Genomic DNA, 26,175 nt, shown 5'->3' with positions numbered 1-26,175 from the left:
ATCTACTGCATCTTGCCTATGCCGTTCTATACCATCACTCATTCATATATTTTTTTATGTACATATTCTTATTCATTCCTCTACACTTGTGTGTATAAGGTAATTGTTGTGAAATTGTTAGGTTAGATTACTCGTTGGATATTATTGCATTGTCGGAACTAGAAGCACAAGCATTTCGCTACACCCGCATTAACATCTGCTAACCATGTGTATGTGACAAATACAATTTGATTTGATTTGATTTGGTCTCTTGGTGGACCCACTCTCCTCAAGTAGAGCCCACCAGCCACTATACTTTAATTGAATTCACAAGGTATTACAAACTGATCAAAGGATTTAAGTGGCGGTCATTCTCCAATGTCCAATGTCTCCAATATTTGCAATGACATAATTCACAGATTTTTGGAGAAAGGCACAGCAGCTCAAAGTACAAAGAAGTACTTTGTTTCATGTTTTTTTGTTTTGTGTGTTCTAAGTTTAATGTCTGGCCAGTATACATGTTCACATGTTCTATATTGGTAAAGTATACAATAACTATTCATTCATACTATGTCCACCGCCATTATATGACATGTCTGCTAAAATGTGTTATCTGATTCTTCAATGATAAATGGAACAGACAAGGTTAACTTTGATTCTATACAAGTAAAGACCAACAAAAGTCAACTTATTCCATGGAATGTGCACAGGCTCCATGAGTGCAAAAAAAGTTCTTGAATATTTAAAGAGATTGTCAGCAGATGTGGTTTTGCTGCAAGAGTTACATTTAAAAATAAGGAGAAATGTAAGATTTAAAGAGGAGCTGTGTTGTGGAGGCCTATGCTGCTTCCTACCATTAGGAAATAAGAATACACCTTTACACCCTTACATCCCAGCACATGGACCAAAAAGACTGTTTTCTAATGTTGAATTGTACCTTACATAGTGAATAATACACATTGATTTAATTGTACATCCCCCGGGGCAAATCTGGTGTTGTTATATGGAATTCAAGCTATATTTGATTGAATCCAGACAGAAGCTATTATTTTATATGGAAAACTAAATCACTCATTTGGCCACTTAAACCAACATAGCAATAAAAAAAGGCAAATTCAAGGAGCCTTTTGTCATAGCTTCAAATAATTTACAGGACACCTGGAGATTGTTATTCCCAACTACAAAACTACTCCTTTTATCTGATAGTAAGAAAAGCTATTCAAGAATTGAGTACATTTTTTACCCCCAAAAAATCCACTCAACAATTTACTGGGTTTAAAAAGCCATGGCATATGAGATCATTCTCCTGTATCATGCATAATTACACACAAAAACAAACAGATTATGGGGAATGAACAGAGCGCATCATCAAGACCCGAAATGTATTATATACATAAATGTAAAAAGTAGAGGACAGAGAAAAGGCCACCCAACATAATTTGGGAAGCTTTTAAGGTGCACATTAGGGGAATGATAATCTAATACAGCAAAATGTTTATCTGAGTTAGAAATTACATAAAAAATAAAAAGATGTCACTATCTTATCATTTTAAAAGATAAGGATACAAATGCTTTAATTAGAAACAACACTATTGATGACAATTTTAAAAGATTCTATGAAAATCTATACAACTCAGAATGAAACAATAATTGGACTGATCCTATAGCTGTATTAGATTAAACAATCCTGTAGCAACCATCAGCAGACAAAAAATCATCACTAAAAATAGAATCACACAAAAATAAATATTAGACACTGTTAAAACATTCACATGGAAAAAATAACCAGGTATGGATGGCATTTCCATAGAATTGTATTATACATTCTGGGACGAAGTTGCGCCACTATTTAAACAAATGACAACACAAGTCCATCAATTCAGTGCTTTGTAGCTCCATGTTGTGATGGTATTGTAGCGATTTTCGGTGGTGGAAGGAGAGGAGGACCAAAGTGCAGCGTGGTACGTATCCATAATACTTTTAATTAAGAATGAATACACGAACAAAAACAACAAAACAATAAACGAACAGTTCTGACAGGGGCAACAAACACTAACCAGAAAATAACTACCCACAAACATTGTGGGAAAACAGGCTACCTAAGTATGGTTCTCAATCAGAGACAACGATTGACAGCTGCCTGTGATTGGGAACCATACCAGGCCAAACACAGAAATACAAAACCTAGAACAAAAACATAGAATGCCCACCCCAACTCATGCCCTGATCAAACTAAAACAGAGGGCTTGAGATTGTTAAAGAAACTAACTCATATAAGATAGAAAAGTGTGTGTGCATTAATAAGAGGCCCGTTCTAACTGTTCTGTGTGTGTAGCATGACCCCATGAAATCTGGGCTCTCAGCCAAGAGCTGACAGAAACTAACTAGTTCCTCTTAGCTTAACTGGAGACAGGGCAAATTGTTATATTCTGCACATCAGTGATATAGCTATTGTTCTGTTTGGAGCCTGTTTCTGGGCGAAAGATTCATGTTTTGTGTGTATGTGACCAGTACGACCATACATTATCTGGGCCAACAGGCGCTTGCTTGCCAAACTTGGGGGGAACCGTTGAGCTACTGTTAGTGTAAGTATATCTGGAGTGACTTCCTGTCATTCTGGTCCCTATTGTCCTCACTCAGTTGCAACAGACTGAGGCAACCTTTTCACCCAGTTGTCTCCCCTCACACACACATGCACATATATAGGGTCATGTGTTTTGTAGATTCTTGCATGTGGTAGCTTGACTACATAAATGAGTACAGGAGGCTCTCACTCCATTTTACCTGTGTGAGTGGTGCGACCAGCCTCCTTAATATAATATATTTTTAATAAAAGTAATACCTTGATTGATTATTGACTTGGCATCTCCTCATTATTAGTTAAAGGTAGAATTTTCACCACATTCTATCAAACTGTTATTTCAGTTATATTTAAAACCAGGAAAATCTGAAGAGCACTGCAGACTACAAACCTATAAGTTTAATAAATTGCAACAATAAAATAAATACAAAGTTTACAAGCAACAGAATGGCAAAAGTCTAACCAGATAATACTTATTAATTAAACAGGGTTTATTAAAAATATACATTTACAAACAAATCCAATAACATATTTCAGTACAATACACTGAAAAACAAGATATAGATGTATCAATAATGGTTGTTGGTGCCGAAAAGGCTTTCGACCGTCTTGAACGGCCTTTTTCATTCAAAACCTTGGAGGCTTTCAACTTTCCAGCTGAGATAATACATTTAATAAAAAATATATAATAAATATCCTGAAGCAAAAATATACATGTACACAAATAAAACATTATCTGACAAAATTGCTTTAGAAAGGGGCATAAGACAGGATGTCCTCTCTCCCCCTTTCTGTTATCGCTGGCAATTGAACCGCTTGCAGAAAGAATTAGACAGGACTCATAAAATAACTCATGCAATCCTAAGTGGACCACAAAAAAAGATCAAATACTTAAGATACTTAATAAATGACAACAAACAACAAATATATAAAGATAACTCTATCCCATTACTCAACCATATCAAAGCAGATGAATTTAAATGGAAGCATCTTCCCATGAATCTTACAGATAGAACAAACCTCTTCAGAATGGCATTGCTCCCAAAGTTATAATATTTATTTTCGGTAATACCAATTACCCCACCGAAGACATTCTTTAAAAAAAGTATAGTCGGCAATAACAAACTTTATGTGGGCAAATAAAATCTCCCTAAGTCTGACTTGCAATTGTATCACCTTGCCACCCAAGGCTTTTACTTGACACATATTGATAAATGCACTAAAGAAGAAGAATGAGTAAAAAAGGGTTAAGGGAAACTGAATGCATTCAACTGAAATGTGTCTTCCACATTTAACCCAACCCCTCTGAATCAGATATTGAAGATTTGCATACTCACCCCCAGAATATTTTCACGTGTCTATTTTCAAATGATAAAGATAAGAACATTAATAACTTCAAAGTTAAGAACACTATAACAATATAGAAGAACATGTAATGAACTATACAATAATAAATATCACTCCTTAAAATCACAGCCCTATGGAACAATCATTGGATAGCTTTTCATAATCCACCAATAAAATGGTCCACATGGAAAACTAAAGGCATAGAAACCGTAAAGGACGGTAATTGTAAATACATTTATTTCCATGACAGAATTAAGTAGTGTCACGACTTCCGCCTCATTCGGGTCCTCACCTTGTTCGGGTGGCACTCAGCGGTCGCGTCGCCGGTGTTCTAGCCATCATCGTTCCACTTTTCATTTTCCATGTGTTTTGTCTTTTTTTTCTCACACCTGGTTTCAATTCCCTCAATAATTTGTTGTGCATTTACCCCTCTGTTCCCCCCCATGTCTTTGTGTGGGATTGTTTATTGTAAGTGCTTGTGCACGTGTTGCTTGGTGCGCGACAGGTTTTGTGTACCAAACTTATCTTGTTATCTTTATGCCGTGGGTTTTGCTATTAAACTGCTCCGGCTATTACCATGTTCTGCTCTCCTGTGCCTGACTTCCCTGCCACCGATTATGCACCCCTTACAGAATCCCACCCCTAACTATATGGAGTCAGCAGGAGCAGGTTCCCCTGGAATAGGGGTGGAGGAGCGCGTTCCATGAGCATGCGGTGATGCTCCCCCATCTTGGCGCCGCCATGGACCACGCTGTCCACACTATAGACCACTGGGAGAGACAGAGAGTTCCTCCAGCGCCTCCACCAGCACAACCAGGGTCTCCACTACACGCCCCCGCTTCACCCGGTCCCAGTGAGATTCGTCTCACCCTTCCCCGGGAGTATGACGGGACGGCTGCACACTGCCAGGGTTTCCTGTTACAGCTCAACCTCTACCTGGCAACCGTCCTCCCGGCTCCTTCAGGTTGTGAGGTGGCCGCACTCGTCTCGTGCCTCTCTGGGAAAGCATTGGAGTGGGCCAAAGCCGTGTGGGGAGAAGGAGATGCAGCGCTGGACCATTTTGAGGATTTCAACATCTCTTCCATCTGAGGCAGGAGACAAAGACCGCCAAGGAGTTCGCCATGGATTTTCGGACCCTGGCCGCCGGCACGGGATGGAACGATAGGGCCGTGATCAACCACTATCGCTGCAGTTTGTGCGAGGACGCCCGTCGGGAGTTGGCCTGCAGGGACACCACTCTCACTTTCGACCAGCTGGTGTATCTGTCCATTTGGCTGGATAACCTTCTGGCTACGTCAAGATCAGGTTCTATCGGTTCCATCCCCCAGCTCTGCCGCTCCGGTACCCATGGAGCTGGGAGGTGCTGTGCGTAGGGAGACTGGAGGAGGTTCTGGCTCATGCATCATCTGTGGCCGCAGAGGTCACACTGCCGGTCGGTGCCGGGTTGGTTTTTCTGGGGATCACGGCAGCAGGCAGGGCACTCTGGCGTCATTCCTGGTGAGCCGGCACCCTTCTCACCTAGAGCCCTTTGTTGCACACATGTTTTTGTATGTTTCTTTCCCTGAGTTTTTCCTGCATTCCCAGCATAAGGTGCTCGTTGATTCAAGCGCGGCTGGGAATTTTATAGACAGATCGTTCGCCCGTAGTTTAGGAATCCCTATTGTTCCCGTGGCTGTGCCCTTCCCGTTCACGCCTTAGACAGTCGACTATTAGGTCAGGGTTGATTAGGGAGGCCACCACTCCTCTGGGTATGGTGACGCAGGGGGATCACAAGAAGATAATTAGTCTCTTCCTTATTGACTCTCTTGCGTTTCCCGTGGTGATAGGCCTACCCTGGTTAGCTTGTCATGACCCCACTCTTTCTTGGCAACGGAGGGCTCCCACAGGGATGGTCCCGAGAGTGCTCGGGGAGGTGTTGAGGGGATTCCGTTGGTGCTACTACGGTGGAAAGTCCAGACCAGGTCTCCACCGTGTGCATTCCCCCTGAATATGCCGATTTGGCTCTCACCTTCTCAAAAAAGAAGGCAACTCAATTACCACCCTATCGACTGGGCGATTGTGCAATAAATCTCCTGGCAGACTCTGCACTTCCCAGGAGTCACGTGTATCCCCTCTCACAGGTGGAGACGGAGGCTGTGTATTGATGACCGAGGCCTAAATCAGATCACGGTGAGGTACAGTTACCCACTACCTCTTATCGCCAGAGCGATTGAGTCAATGCACAGGGTGTGCTTCTTCACCAAATTAGATCTCAGGAGTGCTTACAACCTGGTGCGTATCCGGGAGGGAGACGAGTGGAAGACGGCGTTCAGTACGACCTCAGGGCATTATGAATACCTCGTGCCGTACGGGTTGATGAATGCTCCATCAGTCTTTCAAGCCTTTGTGGATGAGATTTTCAGGGACCTGCACAGGCAGGGTGTAGTGGTGTATATTGATGACATTCTGATATACTCCGCTACACGCACCGAGCATGTGTCCCTGGTGCGCAGGGTGCTTGGTCGACTGTTGGAGGATAACCTGTACCTCAAAGCAGAGAAATGCCTGTTCTTCCAGCAGTCCATCTCCGTCCTAGGGTAACAAATATCCACCTCGGGAGTGGAGATGGAGAGGGACCGCATTTCAGCCGTGTGTAATTGGCCGACTCCCACCACAGTAAAGGAAGTGCAGCGGTTCCTCCAATTACTACCGGAGGTTTATCCAGGGTTTTGGTCAGGTAGCGGCGCCCATTACCTCACTGCTGAATGGGGGCCCGGTGCGTTTGTAGTGGTCGGCTGAGGCGGACAGGGCCTTTGGTCACCTGAAGGCTCTGTTTACCTCGGCTCCCGTGCTGGCCCATCCGGATCCCTCTTTGGCATTCATAGTGGAGGTGGACACATCCGAGGCTGGGATTGGAGCCGTGCTCTCTCAGTGCTCGGGTACGCCACTGAAGCTCCACCCTTGTGCCTTCTTCTTGAAGAAGCTCAGCCCGGCGGAGCGAAACTATAACGTGGGGGACCGGGAGCTGTTGGCTGTCGTCAAGGCTCTGAAGGTGTGGATACATTGGCTTGAGGGTGCTAAACACCCTTTACTCATCTGGACTGACCACCGCAATCTAGAGTACATCCGGGCAGCGAGGAGACTGAACCCTCACCAGGCAAGGTGGGTCATGTTTTTCACACGTTTTTCCCTTTCCTACAGACCAGGTTCCCAAAACGTGAAGGCAGATGCAATGTCCCGACTGTATGACACAGAGGAGCGTCCCATGGATCCCACGGCGCCGGTAGTGTGGGAGCTGGACGCAGACATTGAGCAGGCATTACGTGCAGAGCCCGCTCCCCTCCAGTGTCCCGCTGGGCGTCTGTACGTCCATGACCGGTTGATCTATTGCCCCCACACGTCACCCTCCTCTGGTCATCCTGGAATCGGTCAGATGGTGCGCTGTTTGGTTGGGAAGTACTGGTGGCCTACCTTGGCCAAGGACGTGAGGGTTTATGGTTCCTCCTGCTCGGTGTGTGCCCAGTGTAAGGCTCCTAGGCACCTTCCCAGAGGGAAACTACACCCCTTACCCGTTCCACAGCGGCCTTGGTCGCACCTTTCGGGGGATTTTCTTACCGACCTACCCCCCTCACAGGGAAACACCACGATCCTGGACGTTGTGGATCAGTTCTCTAAGTCCTGCCGTCTCCTCCCTCTGCCTGGTCTCCCTACGGCCCTACAGACTGTGGAGGCCTTGTTTACGCACGTCTTCCGGCACTACAGGGTGCCTGAGGTTATAGTGTCTGATCGAGGTCCCCAGTTCATTTCGAAGGTCCGGAGGGCATTCATGGAAGGTCTGGGGGTCTCGATCAGCCTAACCTCAGGGCCTCATCCCGAGAGTAATGGGCAGGTGGAGAGAATGAACCAGGATATGGGTAGGTTTCTGCGGTCGTATTGCCAGGAGCAGCCGGGGGAGTAGGCAGCGTTCGTGCCCTGGGCCGAGATGGCTCAGAACACACTTTGCCACTCCTCCACTAACCTCTCCCCCTTCCGGTGCGTACTGGATTACCAGCCGGTTCTGGCACCTTGGCATCAGAGTCAGACCCAGGCTCCAGAGGTGGACAACTGGTTCAGGCGCGCTGAGGAGACATGGAACGCTGCCCATGTTCACCTCCAGCGGGCCGTGCTGCGCCAGAAAACCAGCGCAGACCATCACTGCAGTGAGGCCCTGGTGTTCACCCCGGGGGACCGAGTCTGGCTCTCGACCCGGAACATGCCCCTCCGCCTGCCCTGCCGGAAGCTGGGTCCGCAGTTTGTGGGGCCATTTAAAGTCCTGAGGAGAGGGAATGAGGTTCGTTATAGGTTACAACTTCCCCCTGATTAACCCCTCGTTCAATGTGTCTCTCCTCAGGCCGGTGGTGGTTGGCCCGCTCCAGGAGTCTGAGGTGTGGGAGGTTCCTCTGCCCCCTCTGGACACCGATGTGGCCCAGGCATACTCTGTTCGCTCTATCCTGGATTTGAGACGTCGGGCGAGGGGCCTTCAGTACCTCGTGGAGTGAGAGGGGTACGGTCCGGAGGAGAGGTGCTGGGTTCCGGTGGAGGACGTCTTGGACCCTTCAATGCTGCGGGAGTTCCACCGTCTCCGTCCGGAACGCCCTGCGCCTCGTCTCCGAGGCCGGCATCGACGCGCTGCTGGATCCGTGCGTCAACGTGCGGGTCCTGTCACGACTTCCGTCGAAGTCGGGTCATCTCCTTGTTCGGGCGGCGCACGGCCGTCAGCGTCGCCGGTCTTCTAGCCATCATCGATCCACTTTTAATTTTCCATGTGTTTTGTCTCGTTTTTCCTCACACCTGGTTTCAATTCCCTCAATCATTTGTTGTGTATTTAACCCTCTGTTCCCCCCATGTCTTTGTGTGGGATTGTTTATTGTAAGTGCTTGTGCACATGTTGCTTGGTGCACAAATGTTTTTTTGTACCCAACTTATCTTGTTATCTTGATGCCGTGGGTTTTGCTATTAAACTACTCTGGCTATTACCAAGTTCTGCTCACCCGCATCTGACTTCCCTGCCACTGATTATGTACCCCTTACAAGAAGCCATTTTGGACTGACCAATGTAGATATTTTCAAATACATACAACTTAAAAGTTTATTATCACGGAATGTCCATTTGTACATCAGAACAATCTTGAGGGTATCCTATTTGAGTCAAACAAATATATTCATATGGTAGGTAAGATATAGAAAATATTGCAGAAAGCCTATCCAACTGACAACCTCTTAGAAAATATAAACTATTGTAACCAAGACCTAAAAAGAACCAATATTGGCACACGACTGTTGGAATGTTGCAACATAACTAACGAAATTACGACAATTTACACTGATTTCAGAAAAAAATAATGTACAGAATGTAGTATACAAGAGGCAACATTCACAAATGATACAGCACAACAGCCACGTCTTAAGTGTAAAACTAACAATGCCTCAATAATCCATGCCTTCTGGGGAATGGTGAAATCCCAAAATTAGGGTCAGAGTTAGAAAGTTAGCTGTCAGAAGTATTACAATATAAATGTAGGCCTACTTTTAATCCGTCTGTCTGCATATTTCAAGACATGCCATATGAGTGGGGCAGTGAGATAGCCGATGGGTTGGACGATATTCTTCTCGTCAATTGTCTTGAAAAAACATATACTTAACTGGAAATCAACCAATCCTTCATCGTTAAGACAGTGGAAAAATCATATGCATCATTATCTGAATATTGAAAGAACGTAGGCGACGGAGAGGTGGGAACAGGTGGGAACAGGTGGGTCAGGTGGGAACAGGTGGGAACAGGTGGGTCTGGGCAGGAGTGATGTAGTTGATGTTTGTGTGCTTCTGTATGTTGTCTTTTGTAGCCTCTGTTTATGTTTTGTTTTGTATTGCTTGAAGAAAATAAAATTAAGATAAGACACCTGCCAATAAGAATATTTAGTGTACAGTTCCTCTTTTCATTTGAGCTCATAAAGACCATTGGTCTTATGACTCTATTTATCCCATAAAAGCACACAAATCAATCATTTCTGTGTTAATGCATTTACACCACTTTTTACAGTCATGTCACATGGACTTTATTTAATCTTCATTACTTTTAAGGAAGAAGCTATTATGTGGCCTGTGGATATGCTTGAGGTTACCCATGTGCTGCAACAAGGACATCTTCCATGCTTTTGGGGGGGATAAAATCACATTTTATTTGTCACATGCGCTGAATACAACAGGTGGACTTCGAGGCAGAGTTGCAAAGAAAAAGTCATATCTCAGACTGGCCAATAAAAATAAAAGATTAAGATGGACAAAAGAACCCAGACACTGGACAGAGGAACTCTGCCTAGAAGGCCAGCATCCCAGAGTCGCTTCTTCACTGTTGAAGTTGAGACTGATGTTATGCGGGTACTATTTATCTATTTATCTATTCTCAAACTAGACACTCTAATGTACTTTTGCTCAGTTGTGCACCGGGGCCTCTCACTCCTCTTTCTATCCTGGTTAGGGCCAGTTTGCGCTGTTCTGTGAAGGGAGTAGTACACAGCGTTGTACAAGATCTTAAGTTTCTTGGTAATTTCTTGCATGGAACAGCCTTCATTTCTCAGAACAAGAATAGACTGACAAGTTTCAGAAGAAAGTTATTTGTTTCTGACCATTTTGAGCCTGTAATCGAACCCACAAATGCTGATGCTTCAGATACTTAACTAGACCAAAGAAGGCCAGTTTTATTGATTCTTTAATCAGAACAACGGGTTTTCAGCTGTGCTAACATGATTGCAAAACAGTTTTCTAATGATCAATTAGACTTTTAAAATTATAAACTTGGATTAGCTAACACAACGTGTCATTGGAACACAGGAGTGATGGTTGCTGATAACGGGCCTCTGTACGCCTATGTAGATATTCTATAAAACATTTCTAAGTGACCCCAAACTTTTGAACAGTACTGTAGGTAGGGTTATTAAAGTGACTATACATAGATAATAACAGAGTTGCAGCAGTGTAAAATAGGATCTGGGTAGCCCTTTGATTAGCGTTCAGGAGTCTTATGGCTTGGGGGTAGAAGCTGTTTAGAAGCATCTTGGATCTCGACTTGGTGCTCCGGTACTGCTTGCCGTGTGGTAGCGAAGAGAACAGTCTATGACTAGGGTGGCTGGACTCCTTAACAATGTTTAGGGCCTTCCTCTGGTATAGAGGTCCTGGATGGCAGGAAGTTTGGCCCCAGTCGATGAGAATGGGGGTGTGCTCGGTCCTTCTTTTCCTGTAGTCCACAATCATCTCCTTTGTCTGATCACATTGAGGGATAGGTTGTTGTCCTTGCACCACACTGTCAGGTCTCTGACCTCCTCCCTATTGGCTGTCTCGTTTTTGTCTGGGATCAGGCCACTACCACTGTTGTGTCATCGGCAAACTTAATGATGGCGTTGGAGTCGTGCCTGGCCGTGCAGTCATGAGTGAACAGGGAGTACAGGAGAGCACGCACCCCTGGGGAGCCCCTGTGTTGAGGATCAGCGTGGCGGATGTGTTGTTACCTACCCTTACAACTTGGGGGCGGCCCCTTCAGCAAGTACAGGATCCAGTTGCAGAGGGAGGTGTTTAGTCCCAGGGTCCTAAGCTTAGTGATGAGCTTTGAGGGCACTATTGTGTTGAACGGTGAGCTGTAGTCAATGAATAGCATTCTCACATAGGTGTTCCTTTTGCCCATGTGTGACAGGGCAGTGTGGAGTGCAATAGAGATTGCATCATCTGTGGATCTATTGGGGCGGTATGCAAATTGGAGTGGGTCTGGGGTTTCTGGGATAATGGTGTTCATGTGAGCCATGACCAGCCTTTCAAAGCACTTCATGGCTACAGACACGAGTGCTATGGGTCGGTAGTCATTTAGGCAGGTTACCTTAGTGTTCTTGGGCACAGGGACTATGGTGGTCTGCTTGAAACAAGTTGGTATTACAGACTCAGACAGGGAGAGGTTGAAAATGTCAGTGAAGACACTTGCCAGTTGGTCAGAGCATGCTTGGAGTACACATCCTGGTAATCTGTCTGGCCCTGCGGCCTTGTGAATGTTGGCATGTTTCAGTGTTACTTGCCTCGACCCGAGCATAGAAGTAATTTAGCTCATCTGGTAGGCTCGTGTCACTGGCCAGCTCTTAGCTGTGCTTCCTTTTGTAGTCTGTAATAGTTTGCAAGCCCTGCCACATCCGACGAGTGTCAGAGCTGGTGTAGTACGATTCCTTCTTAGTCCTGTATTGATGCTTTGCCTGTTTGATGGTTCATCGGAGGGCATAGCGGGATTTCGTATAAGCTTCCAGTTTAGCTCAGTGCGGATGTTGCCTGTAGTCCATGGCTTCTGGTTGGGGTATGTACGTACAGTCACTGTGGGGACGACGCCATCAATGCACTTATTGATGAAGCCAGTGACTGATGTGGTGTACTCCTCAATTCCATCAGAAGAATCCCAGAACATATTCCAGTCTGTGTTAGCAAAACAGTCCTGTAGCTTAGCATCTGCTTCATCTGATCACTTTTTTATAGACCGAGTCACTGGTGCTTCCTGCTTTCCTGCTTGTAAGCTGGAGTCAGGAGGATAGAATTATGGTCAGATTTGACATGGAGTCATCTGTGAAATTCAGCATGGCTTCTGGGAACTTTCACTATACAGAAGTCCATTCATGTCAAGTGCATTCCACTCCTTGGAAACTGAAATTATATAAATTTCAGATTTGGCTTGAAATTAGAGAAAGTGTATTATGTGAATAACCTCTAAACTAAGAATCATCCGTCAACTGTGATAGAAGGATTGTTTTATTAGAAAGAAAACATGAAAATGTTCTTGAATGTGGGAATGAAGTTGAATAAAGATGTCTCCTTTGCTCTATAATGGTTTAGATCCGGGAAAATGGAAGTAATAGTGTAGAAACTAAAAAAAACAACGTTTTACCACAGTTGGCCTTTGTTCAGGTCAAGTAGTTAGGCCTCATCAAATCCAATTTTATTTGTCACATCCCCTGAATTCTACCTTACCCCTGAAATGCTTACTTACGAGCCCTTAATAACCAACAATGCAGAGTATTTCAAAAGTAAAACTTGTTAAATTAACTAAAGGAAAATTAGTAACACAATAAAAATAACAATAACAAGGCTATGTACCGGTACTGAGTCAATATGCAGGGTTACAGAGTTGTCAAGGTAATTAAGGTAATATGTACATGTAGGTAGGGGTAAAGTGATTATGCGTAGATAATAAACAGAGTGTAGTATATATATATATATATATATATATATATATATATATATATATATATATATATATATATATATATATATATATATATATATGTGTGTGTGTGTGTCCAGTGAGTGTACATTGATCCTGTGCAAGAGGACAAAATCCTGCATCATTGCAAGAAATAATAATAGATAAGAATAAAACAAGGGTGTCAATGCAAATAGTCCAGGTACCCTTTTGATGAACTGTTCAGCAGTCTTATGGCTAGGAGCTGTTAATGTCAGTAAAACTCTGCTTAACAATATCTGTGGCATTTCATCAAAATTAGCTTCGGGCAACTAAGAACATAGGTTTCACACAATGTATCTTCTGTTCAATTTTGGAAATGCCCAGATGAGTTAACTTGAAAGTTTCTTGGGTTGTTTTTCCCATATCATCACACATCACTTCTAAACTGGTTCACATAATTGAGTCATTAGAGCTGACGAACTTGAATAGCCTCCTCAAGTGGCTCTCCCTGTATAGTGATGGTGCTGTTTTTTATTTAACTAGGCAAGTCAATTGTAAATTCTTATTTACAATAGCAGCCTACACCGGCCAAACCCAGACAACGCTGGGCCAATTGTGCACTGCCCTATGCAACTCCCAATCACAGCCAGTTGGAATCGAACCAGGGTTTCTGTAGTAACGCCTCAAGCACTGAGATGGAACACCTTAGACCACTACAGAACTCAGGAGCCCATGTTATGTTAGCCTACCAACCAGGACCCCTAAGTAATGGAGTTAAGTGGCAAAGCTATAGTTGGCCATGTTTATCTAGACACTAGTCAATGTATTAGTCTACCTAGACGACTAATAGGGTTGTAGTAAGCTTTCAGATACTTTTATCATCTTTTCAAAAGTTGTAACATCATTTACTATGTCAGGGTCAATCCCTCTTAAGTGAGGGATGAAGTGAGCAACGTCATCTCTGAATAATTTCAGTAGTCACAGAAAGTTGACTCAATCTTGTGCCTGTAGGCCTATTCATGTTTTCTGATTGAATCGGTGTATGGTGTTTCCAATGATGCTTTGGAAATCAAATCACTTATGCATGTTTCATTTATTTATTCAGTGACTGTTGCAAGGGATAGGACATTAAAAGCCCCTACTTCAACATTAAGGTTCTAGTACAGTTTTTGAAGGGCTAAGTAGTAGACCTAGGCTTTAATTTAGACTGAGCGCTCAGGCTTCAGAATCCTGTTCAGCCGTCTTGGAATACCTGATGCTCAAATGCTGACCCTTCTACCTCCGGGGGGTGTTTTCAGCTGTTATCGTGACTGTTGTAGACATTCCACCACAGAACAAGAAAAATAACAAGCTTGCACTTTACAAACTGTACAAGGCTATGAACAAGCAACAACAAAAAAAATACATAGAGAGGCTGCTTTTAATAATATGCATGAAATATCAATGCAGAAGCAAGGTATCCGTCAATTTGCTATGCTCCTCTAATTGCTGAGTGCAAAACTGTGACTCGCAGTTCGATCACATGCGTGTCCTTTCCAAATTGCAAAGATGTCATAACCCGTGCACTTCAGCAGCTATACTTATTTAGTGCTGAACGGCTCTGGAAGCTCAGGAGTTGATAGGCTGAATTGACAGTTGTGCATGCCAAACCTGCATAAACACTTGGAGAAGAGTTTGTTAAATTTCATATTATATTTCAAATCTTTAAAACTACAATTATCTGAGGTAAGAATCTTATTCCATTGTTTTTATCAGCCTTCAAGAAATGTTTCCTTATTTTCCAAGGCAAGGCTACCTAGTTGGTCAATCTTAAGGCAGATGGAGTCATTAGCCTGGGCTACAACAAGTAATTCTATCCAAAGCTCTGCTTACTTGATCTTATTCGAAGCATATATTTGTCTTGTCTTTCAGTATTTTCCTTTAAATTTGATAGTGTGAGCAGAATTGCTTTCTGTGTTTATGTTTCTGGTCAATACCACTAGGCTGTGGCTTAATATTTGATCATACTAAAACCTGGATGTAAGGATGGATGACCTCTGGTTTATGTAAATATTTATTGAGTTCCTTACTGTTACTTAAATTAATTACAGAATTGTTTGAAATGGTTTCTTCATTGCAGCACTGCTGAACAGTTCATTCCCGTTCATGACTCCCATTGTTCACTGTCATCCTCCTTGGGTATGGTCAGCGCCCATTGAAGGGATAACTAGATTTCCATGCTAGGAGCATAGAACAACTGATATCATTGTGGCACCCTAGCAGCTGACATTACCATGTAAACAGGATGTTAGATTCAAGATAAGGAAGTCATTATGAAACAGATGTGGTAAAGACTAATTGGGGCATTCTGCTTTGCCCCCTGTGTCCCTATGAGGTGTTTGCCTGACAGTCACTAAGGTAATTCACTCTTTCTACATATTCTGTTTGACAGGATTGGTGAAAAGGACATGTCGTACACAAATAATCATTACATTGAGGTGAGCTGGAAAATATATAAAAACAATAACCAGGGGTTAAACGTTTGATTCCAAGGGAGTAAATTGTCCTTCTATCCCCAGGCCAACGTCGTGCAACGGGTGGCTAGTCTGCCGCTCTTCGACTCCGCCCTGAAAACTGTTGTTTCAGTTTACACGGACGTAAAGGGCCGTTACCCGCTCCTGGGTGTGGTGGGGGGCGTGGCTGAGATTGGGGTGCGTAATGCGTCCCAGGCTGCCATTCTCCGTGCCACACCCCTCCTACTTAGTCTGGAGCCCCAGAGTGAGTCCACTGAATACTGAATACTCTACTGATTGATTATACCCTATTGCCTTATAACTCTCATCTGCCATCAAATATAACATGTAAAATGTGAATAACTTTAACATGGATGCCACTGCTACCACTAAATAACTCTAACTTTTGGTTTCCATCCCTCACATTGCAGTTGAGGTTGTCAATAACTATGCTTGTATGGGCTTGGATCAGCTGGAAAAGAACTTTCCCGTCCTGCACCAGTCTACAGAGGAGGTGGGTGTCTTCTCTCTCTGTTTCTGTTCTGCCTGGCCCACTGAGTGATGATGCAGTGTGTGAGGCTGACTGACTGGTCTGTTATCGGAGACACATTCTGATTGTTCCAGCATTAACTGACCTTTCACACCACTTCATAGTCTATTAGATGCATTACGAGAGTTTCAATAGTTGACGTTGACATTAAGTTTAATGGCGTTAGACTATGTGGAAGGTTACTGCTATTGATCATTAGTCATGTTGGATGGATTCCATTTATAACATCCTACTATTGCTCTGACTGATTATTTTTCCCTTTTTCTAAATTCCAAACTGCCTCTCTCCCTTTCTTTCTACCTTATCATCTACAACTATTCTACCACTCCCACCTCCCCCTTTTACTTCACTCACCATCTTTCACTTCTTTTATTATCTCAACACCCTGCTACTTCTTTATCACCCTATTCCCTATAACCCTCCTCTCCTCCACCCCCCATCCTCCCCACAGGTATTGGGTCACCTGAAGGATGCCTTCTTTCTGACCCTGGATGACGTGCAACTGCGTGTGAATGATGAGCTGGACGGGATGCAGGGGCGCTGGGACAAGCTGACCGATGCCACCTGGTACTACATCCTGGCTGTGCAGGAGTCACAGCTGGGTCAGATGGCCACCTCGGGCCTGGACGACATCCTCACACGCTCAGAGGAGGCCATGGCCAAGTACATGCCCCTGACGGCTACACTGCGTGAGTTTTGGTGGAGGGTAGTGGGGGGGCTAGTGCACTTTACACAGTCTTTGCCGAATGGTGGATTGGGAGGCTGTCTTTCCGCTGAAGTGTATTCATGAATGCTTTATGAGGTCTTTGGTCTAAATTCAGGTAACAGTATACAGTGTACACCACAATCTGCATGGTCATCCTATTGCAGCTTTCTGAGATTTACCACAGGGGTTGTTAATGCTCTTCAAGTGTTTGATAATGACCCTACTAATTTGTTTTGAGGCTGTTGTAATACACAATGACATCCATAATAACAGATTTGAGAATAAAAACGTATTTTCAAATGTTTTTATTGTGTTGTTTTGTCAATATTTTAATCATAGGAAAAATTATAATAAATAACTAATTAAAATAGAGCATAATTGATATCCTGCTGTCTGTAAAGGAGATCAAATCAACATGAAATCAGATCAAACCAACCAGATTGATGTGATGCACTGTTGTCTTGGTAACATTGCAGTACATTATTAAGTCATAGTGACTCATATCCTCACTTGAAATATAAAGTGTGCTTGTAAATTCTATTTCCTTTCATCGTTCATCAACATGTAAACAATCAAGCATGTTTTTAGATGATGGTGTGTAATTGTAGAGTGCATAGACTGTGTTGATCAGACAGTGTGTCACACTGATGACGCTCTGTGTGTGGGGGAAGATGTGTTTGGAAGGGATGAAAGGAGTTGTGATGGCTGTGTGGAAGAAATAACACATAGCCTACCGTGCAAATACAACCAACTACTAGTAACCCACTGGGCACAGATGTCAATTCAACGTCTACTCCACATTGGTTCAACGTCATTTCATTGAAATGACGTGGAAACAACATTGATTCAACCAGTGTGTGCCCAGTGGGAAGTATTTGTCCCTAACACCTCACTCTGTCAATATGGCTGTGTCCAGTCTTCTTCGAATATTGGACGCTACAGTTACGAGGGCAGGTTTTGGCAACAAAGACACATCTACGTCTTTCTGTTGAGTTGACCACACTATATTTGTCTTTTGATTTTCCTCTGTGTGTTCCCCAGGCCTAGAGTGGGAGAGGAGTACACAGCAGTATGAGGATGAAGTTGGGGAGGATGAGCCTGGGTTGTGGACGCGGTTCCGAGGCCTCCTGCTTTGTCTGAGCCTGCAGCTGTACCACCGCCTGCTGAAGCTCAGAAACAGGCTGGAGCAGGCCATGGGGATGCTACAGGATGCTACCGAAAGGGTGAGAATCACCTAGAACCCTCTCAATGGCTGTGCCTGTAGCCTCAACTACAGGCCTCTTGCTTTACACGTATCACATCCTAGCCCAGGTCAATCTGCTCTCTCCTCTTCGTCCTTTCTCACACTATGACTCTCATTCATCTGAACCACCCATCCTTTGCCACCCTCCATGTCTCACTCCCCTGTAAACTATACTGCCTCCTCTTTACTCAATCAGGGTACAGCACAAAATCGAACAAGGTATTAAAGACATTTAGATGTGCAGTTAAAATAGTCTAACATTCAGACAATATAATAATTTACACTAAAAGTAAAACATAATGATAATAACAATGTAATGATAAAATAACAACTCAACAGAATAACTTTAAATGGATGAATAAAACATAGCATTTTCAGGCAGCACCTCCACTGCTCTTTGTTGACCTCCTCTGTAATCACTTGATGCCAGGTCCCTCGGGAGGTTCTCTAACCAACACAACATCCTCAGCTGTCTCTGTCTGCCTTTATTGGGTTTGGGTTAAATAGAAGCAGACTACGTGCCCAGAGACATGGTCAGTGCTCTCTGTGAAGGCTCTAGGGTACTCCCTGCATTTCCTGTCTACATGAGCAGAGGGCTGGGGCTCAGCCCTTACCTGGGAACAGAGTTCTGAGCACGGAGAACCATCATTAAGATGTAGCAGACTCAAATCTCCTGGGGCAATAGCAGACTCTATGGCCTAGGACAGAAGGAGGGGTAGGGAGGGGAGGGAAAGCTTATGAGACAAGCGAGACGACAACATTTGAATAGAGGGCTAGATAGTTTTTGTTATCCTTGTTATCTTTTGAAGAATTTATTTTGAGCATGTACAGGGAAAGGGATAGAAAGGGACATGAAATCTGCAACAAAAATGTTCACAAGAGATACATAGTACGTCAACATGAAAAGCATCATGACAATGGCACCACTGCCATCCAAATTAACAACTTGAAAGGGACAAAGATAAAAAAATATATATTTAACTTTATTTAACTAGGCAAGTCAGTTAAGAACACATTCTTATTTAGAATGACAGCCTACCGGTGAACAGTGGGTTAACTGCCTTATTCATGAGCAGAAAGACAGATGTTTACCTTGTCAGCTCAGGGAGTCGATCCAGCAACCTTTCAGGTACTGGCCCAGCGCTCTAACCACTAAGCTACCCACTCCAGTTCTGAGAATGGTCCCTGTGGGATTTGGCCTATGTGAGCTTTAGAGCCTACCACTGCCCCTGCAGCACACACTCAGACAGACAAACACACAGAGCGATGAGGAGATATGAGGGCTGGGGGGCAAGACTTTGATGGACCAATAAGACACAGACAGTAAACATACACAGCTCTCTGAATGCAAGAGTTGTGGAAACTAACAAAAAACACTATGGTGGCATGTTTAGAAATTCATTCATTGTGAGGCTTACTGTTGATATGAAGCTCAAGCTGGGCTTAGGTCAGTTGACATTGGGGGATATTTTCAATAACAGGGTTACTATATGGGTCACCTCAAGGAGGCTTTTAGGAAAGAGGATGAACATTGAGAAGAATAACTACTAGAATTTCAATGGATTGTTTTATAATACATACATTTTTAGGTTTATGGTTCAATGAACTAAAATTGGGTGTATAGCGAAGCTGTCAAAGTAATTACTGAATAAAAAAATATAAAAATGAACAGTAACACAAGGAAATGTTTAATGAATTTTCGTAGAGATATTATATATTTTTCCTTACAACTATAGGGTTTCCAGCAGCCTCTTTGCTTGAACCTCTTGTAATGTGCTGTGATGGAACGACCTGAGTCCCCATTTTTCCCAGGGGTAATTGGTGATAAATGACCCTAACTGCTGCTGCAGGCTGCTGGCTTGAGAGAGAGGAGAATAGGCTGGTGCTGAAAGCCCACCAATGAGGGTCGGCCTCATCAGATAAACACCCTCATTAATGCTCCTGCAAACTCTCCCATAGAGACTGAGGCACTGGGACAGAAACGTGTGTGTGTGAGACAGCGATTGCGTGTGTGTGTGTGTGGTGTCCTCAGATGTCCTACATTGATGAAATTTGGCAGCAGGTACCATGCTGCAATGTTACGTTTGCCCTGAGTCTGTCCCCAGGCTACTTTTGGCCAGTGTCCTGTCTCCTCACCAGAATCCTTGGCTTGGTTTCACACAGCAGGAACACAAGGGGATAGTCTGTCACTTAGCTGACCCAAATACCTCTCCCACCTCTTTTTGTCTTCCCCACCAAAACTGTGGTACTTTTGGCCTAGTTCTAGAGACTTGGTAAAATGTGTTTGCCTATCTGGAGCTGTTGATCTGCACTTCAAGCTCACATGTAAAAGCCTGGAGGATGGTGTGGTTTGATCTGCTTCTAGTTCCACATTACTGCTGCGGTAAACAAGATACGCTGCCAGGCATCACAAGTGTTGTGATATGTTAGATCTTATAATGCAGAAGAGAACAAATGTAAAAAGAATGACGCATTTCATCAATGGTCATATTCAAGTGTCCTCCAGGTCAGATGACGTCCTCTTGGCAGTGGACGGACATTGGTTGCTTTTTATGGCTAAATGACTAGTTTTACAGTGACTGTCAGTTTGTCATGTTTGTTTTTTCAACTTCACAAATAGTGGCGAGAAATCGCTTTAAAGGGTCCTTCAACAATTTCCCCAAAGACTGATGAAATGCATATACAGTTGGAAGTCAGAAATTTACATACACTTGGTTGGAGTCATTAAAAGATGTTTTTCAACCACTCCACACATTCCTTGTTAACAAACTACAGTTTTGGCAAGTCGATTAGGACATCTACTTAGTTCAGGACACAAGTCATTTTTCCAACAATTGTTTACAGGAAGATTATTTCACTTATAACTCACAGTATCACAATTCCAGTGGGTTAGAAGTTTACATACACTCATTTGACTGTGCCTTTAAACAGAAAATGATGTCATGGCTTTAGAATCTTCTGATAGGCTAATTGACATAATTTGAGTCAATTGGAGGTGTACCTGTGGATGCATTTCAAGGCCTACCTTCAAACTCAGTGCCTCTTTGCTTGACATCATGGGAAAATCAAAAGATATCAGCCAAGACATCAGAAAAAAAATTGTAGACCTCCACAAGTCTGGTTCATCCTTGGGAGCAATTTCCAAACGCCTGAAGGTACCATGTTCATCTGTACAAACAATAGTATGCAAGTATCAACACTGTGGGACTACGCAGCCATCATACCGCTCAGGAAGGAGACGCATTCTGTCTCCTAGAGATGAACGTACTTTGGTGTGAAAAGTGCAAATCAATCCCAGAACAACAGCAAAGGACCTTGTGAAGATGCTGGAGGAAACAGGTACAAAAGTATCTATATCCACAGTAAAACGAGTCCTATATCGACATAACCTGAAAGGCCGCTCAGCATGGAAAAAGCCACTGCTCCAGAATCGCCATAAAAAAGCCAGTGTCAAGTCCTGACCTTAGTTCCTTTTTTTATGTCTCTGTTTTAGTTTGGTCAGGGCGGGAGTTGGGGTGGGCATCTATGTTTTGTAGTCTAGGTTTTGTATTTCTATGTGTTTGGCCTGGTATGGTTCCCAATCAGAGGCAGCTGGCAATCATTGTCTCTGATTGAGAACCATAACTTAGGTAGCCTTTTCCCACCTGTGTTTGTGGGTAGTTGTTTTCTGTCTTTGTGTGTCTGCACCAGACAGAACTGTTTTGTTTGTTCTGCTTTGTTGTTTTTTTTGTTCTAGTGTTCAGTTTCTTTATTAAATCTACCATGAACACGTACCCTGCTGCACCTTGGTCCTCTCCTTCCAACAGCCATTGCAGCCAGACTACGGTTTGCAACTGCACATGGGGACAAAGATTGTACTTTTTGGAGAAATGTCCTCTGGTCTGATGAAACAAAAATACAACTGTTTGGCCATAATGACCATCGTTATGTTTGGAGGAAAAAGGGAGAGGCTTGCAAGCCGAAGAACATCATCCCAACCGTGAAGCCCGGGGTGGCAGCATCATGTTGTGGGGTCTTTGCTGCAGGAGCGACTGGTGCACTTCACAAAATAGATGGCATCATGAGGAAAGAAAATTGTGTGGATATATTGAAGCAACATCTCAAGACGTCAGTCAGGAAGTTAAAGCTTGGTTTCAAATGGGTCTTCCAAATTGACTATGACCCCAAGCATACTTCCAAAGTTGTGGCAAAATGGCTTAAGGACAACAAAGTCAAGGTATTGTAGTGGCCATCATAAAGCCCTGACCTCAATCCTATAGAACATTTGTGGGCAGAACTGAAAAAGTGTGTGCAAGCAAGGAGGCCTACAAACCTGACTCAGTTACACCTGCTATGTCAGGAGGAATGGGCCAAAATCGCCCATCCAACTTATTGTGGGAAGGTTGTGGAAGGCTACCCAAAACGTTTGACTCAAGTTAAACAATTTAAAGGCAATGTTACCAAACTTCTGATCCACTGGGAATGTGATGAATGAAATAAATAATTTTCTCTACTATTATTCTGACATTTCACATTCTTAAAAAAAAGTGGTGTTCCTAACTGACCTAAAACAGGGAATCTTTACTAGGATGTCAGGAATTGTGAAAAACTGAGTTTAAATGTATTTGGCTGAGGTGTATGTAAACTTCTGACTTCAACTGTAACTGCCATTATAAGTCTGTCAGTCTTCAGCTAAGTGCCTTATCATTGTATCATCAGATCGGCCTGAGCAGGTTGCTGGAGGTGGTAGGCTCTGTGCTCCAGAGACTGCAGCTGCTCTACGTGTACCAGGTGTTACGTCTAGACATCATGAGGAGGCTGGCCCTGGACCAGCTGAAGGCCCAGGTACGGGTCCTGGCTGAACTGGGGCCCGTCAAGCAGCTGTTGGGACTGCCTGCTCAGGTGCAGCTTGTGGTGGCTGACCTGCAGGAGCTGGGCAAGATCCTACTGCAGCTGCTGGTCAACAGCACCCCTCTCTACAACATGGTGAGCATTCTAGATTATAGTTGCACCCTTCCTTAATAGGTTACTTAACCTTCCTCTTTGTATCATCTCCCCTCGTCTAATCTCTCCTTTATTTGCCCTTATATGTCGCTCTGTATGTATATTCCCCACAGTCTTAATCCCCTGTGTACCCCCACCTTTTATCTCGGTCGCTTTCTCTCTCTGTCTCTCTCTCTGTCTCTCTGTCTTTCTCTCTCTATCTCTGTCTCTGTCTCAGCTCCAGCAGCCAAGTGATCAGGATGTGGAGGACTTCCTCAACCACCAGGAATCCATGTTCTCTGACACCACTCGCCGCAGTTCTGCCAATAGCCTCTTTCTCAAGGCCATGGACGGCCGTCCACACAAACGCACAAGCTCGTATGCCCGCTCCCAAAGGGGCTCAACCAGTGCCCCCAGTCCAGCCCCAGCCAAACCGCCCAACAGCAGCCGTGGCAGCCAGAAGCAGGATGACCAGACTCTATCTCTGGAGCTCAAGGACCTGGATCTCCCTTTCACCATCGCTGTGTGTCAACGCTCTTCAGTACGCAGGGGCTCATCCAGCAGTATCAATCCCTCAGACCCCAGCCCAGTCCCTGACCCAGCCCCGGCTAACCCAGCCAACGGCGATGACCAGCCTCTCTCTCGCCATGGCAGCCAGAAGCCTGTCGACCAGCCCCTCTCTCTCCAGGGCAGCCAAAAGCAGGAAGACCAGCCTTCCTTTGTGGAGCTGTACAGGACTGTGTGTCGCCGCTCCTCAGCCATGAAGTTCCTCTTAGCCCCCATCATTCAGTACCTGAGCCCTGAGCCACTCTCAGATGAGATTGTTATACCTGAGGTGGAGTCCACCAAGTTCCATGCAGACACAAGAGACGAGAGCCCAACCACACGCCAGAGCCTGTCTGCCCGCTCCCACTGGAGCTCATCCAATGCCGTTGCACGCAAGGTGGAGACCACTGAGGACCTGAGTCCTGAACAAGTCTCAGATGAGGCCATTGCACTCGAGGTGGAGAGCACTGAGTACTACTCAGACCTAGATGCAAGAGACGAGAGCCCATCCAGATGCAAGAGCCTGTCTTCCCACTCCCAAAGAAGCTCCTCAAGTGCTGGCAACCCGAATGACCAGCCTCTCTCTCGCCGGGGCAGTCAGAAGCCAGGCGACCAGCCTCTCTCTCGCCGGGGCAGTCAGAAGCCAGGCGACCAGCCTCTCTCTCGCCGGGGCAGCCAGAAGCCAGATGACCAGCCTCTCTCTCGCCGGGGCAGCCAGATGCCAGAGGATCAGCCTCTCTCTCTGGAGCTAGATCCCCTGGAGCTCCCTTCTACAAGCACCGTGCTTCGCCCCTCCTCGGCTGCTGAAGTCCTCCTTGGCTCCATCCTCCAGTACCTGAGCTCTGCTCCACCCTCGGATGAGACCATTATACCCAAGGTGGAGACCACTGAGGACCTGAGCCCTGAGAAAGTCTCAGATGAGGCCATGGCACTCGAGGTGGAGAGCACTGAGTACTACTCAGATGCAAGAGACGTGAGCCCATCCAGACGCAACAGCCTGTCTGCCCACACCCACAGTAGCTCATCAAGTGCTGGTAACCCGGATGACCAGCCTCTCTCTCGCCGGGGCAGCCAGAAGCCAGATGACCAACCTCTCTCTCGCCGGGGCAGCCAGAAGCCAGACGACCAGCCTCTTTTTCTGGAGCTGGACCCCCTAGAGCTTCATTCTACCAGCACTGTGAGTCACCCCTCCTTGGCTGCCGAGGTCCTTCGAGGTTCCATCCTCCAGGACATTAGCTCTGAACCACCCTCAGACAAGCCTGTTGTACCCGAGGTGGAGACCACCAAGAACCACACAGAAGCCAGAGACGAGAGCCCACCCAGAAGCAAGAGCCTGTCTGGTCGCTCCCGCAGAAGCTCATCATGTGCTGGCAACCCATCAAACATCCGCCAGGGCACCCAGATGCGGAATGAAGAGCCTCTCTCTGTGGAGTTCAACATCCTGGAGGTCTCTTCTACCAGTGCTTTGCGCCGCCGATCCTTGGCTGCCGAGGTCCTCCTTGGCCCCATCCTCCAGTACCTGAGCTCTGAACCATCCTCAGACGAGACCATTATACCCGAGGTGGAGACTGCAGAGACGAATGCACACACAAAAGATGAGAGCCCACCCAGACACCAGAGCATGTCTCCCCGCTCCCGCAGGAGCTCGTCCAGTGCTGTTGTGCCCGAGGTGGAGACTACTGAGTACTACTTTGACGAAGGAAACGGCAGCCCACTCAGACGCAAGAGCCTGTCAATCCGCTCCTGCAGGACCTCATCCAGTGGAGGCAACGCCCCAGCCCCCGGGCTAATCCCGGACAACCCACACAATGACCGCCAGGGCAGCCAGATGCAGGACAGCCTGGAGGAGTTGGACACCCTGGCCTTCCCTTCTACCAGCACCGTGCGTCGCCGCTCCTGGGCTGTCGATGTCCTCCTAGACCCCATCCTGCAGTACCTGAACCCTGGGCACTCAGAAAAGGCCGATATAGAAGAGGTCGAAATATCCGTGGTGGAGGCCACAGAGCACTAAGAAGTCACCAGTGTCCTAGAAATGGCCTCCCTCTGCAGGCCCAGGTGTAAGACTTATTAGTTGATTTTAGTTTGTGGGTACACATAGGGGGGCCATAGTTCAGCAGACATAATATGTGATCGGTCCATTGAAATCCAAAATGTGTCAATGTATGTCACTGAAAGATTCAGGCGTTCTTCTTCATGTACAGACGCCAACCCACATTTGTTTTGGTTTCCTAAGTGAGCATCATGTGACATTATACACCTTGCACCCCATTATATATTAGACCTAACTATTCTTCAATGATGTGCTAACCTGATGTCGCATTCTGTTTTCTGTTACACTAAGTAGCCGTGAGAAACATAGCTTGTCATGATTAAAGGTAGAATATGGATTGGCCTAAATATGGATGATGGAAGGATGTTGAATGTGTTGATTGAGGAATGAGCATCAAATAGACAGAACATGTGTATGTCTTTATTACAATGTCATAATGTTTAATATTTCATAACATATAATACATGACACGTTTAGATTGTCCTACAGTATG

The 26,175-nt window shown here is 45.0% G+C and overlaps 1 protein-coding gene across 1 annotated transcript; it reads left to right on the top strand.

The window, feature by feature from the left end:
- The first annotated feature begins 14,692 nt into the window (after nucleotides 1–14,692).
- Nucleotides 14,693–26,138, top strand: LOC135522162 (mucin-4-like). Its single transcript, XM_064948174.1, has 8 exons — nucleotides 14,693–14,858; nucleotides 15,565–15,610; nucleotides 15,692–15,890; nucleotides 16,057–16,139; nucleotides 16,627–16,864; nucleotides 17,923–18,104; nucleotides 22,823–23,089; nucleotides 23,325–26,138. Exons 2-8 carry the CDS (start codon nucleotides 15,581–15,583, stop codon nucleotides 25,641–25,643), a joined length of 3,318 nt encoding a protein of 1,105 aa, XP_064804246.1. The 5' UTR covers nucleotides 14,693–14,858; nucleotides 15,565–15,580; the 3' UTR covers nucleotides 25,644–26,138.
- The last annotated feature ends 37 nt before the right edge of the window (nucleotides 26,139–26,175 follow it).

Source organism: Oncorhynchus masou, chromosome 30 (assembly GCF_036934945.1).
Source record: "Oncorhynchus masou masou isolate Uvic2021 chromosome 30, UVic_Omas_1.1, whole genome shotgun sequence".
NCBI lineage: Eukaryota > Metazoa > Chordata > Actinopteri > Salmoniformes > Salmonidae > Oncorhynchus > Oncorhynchus masou.
The sequence above is the reverse complement of the archived record's forward strand: the minus strand, read 5'-3'. Positions and strand labels throughout refer to the sequence as shown.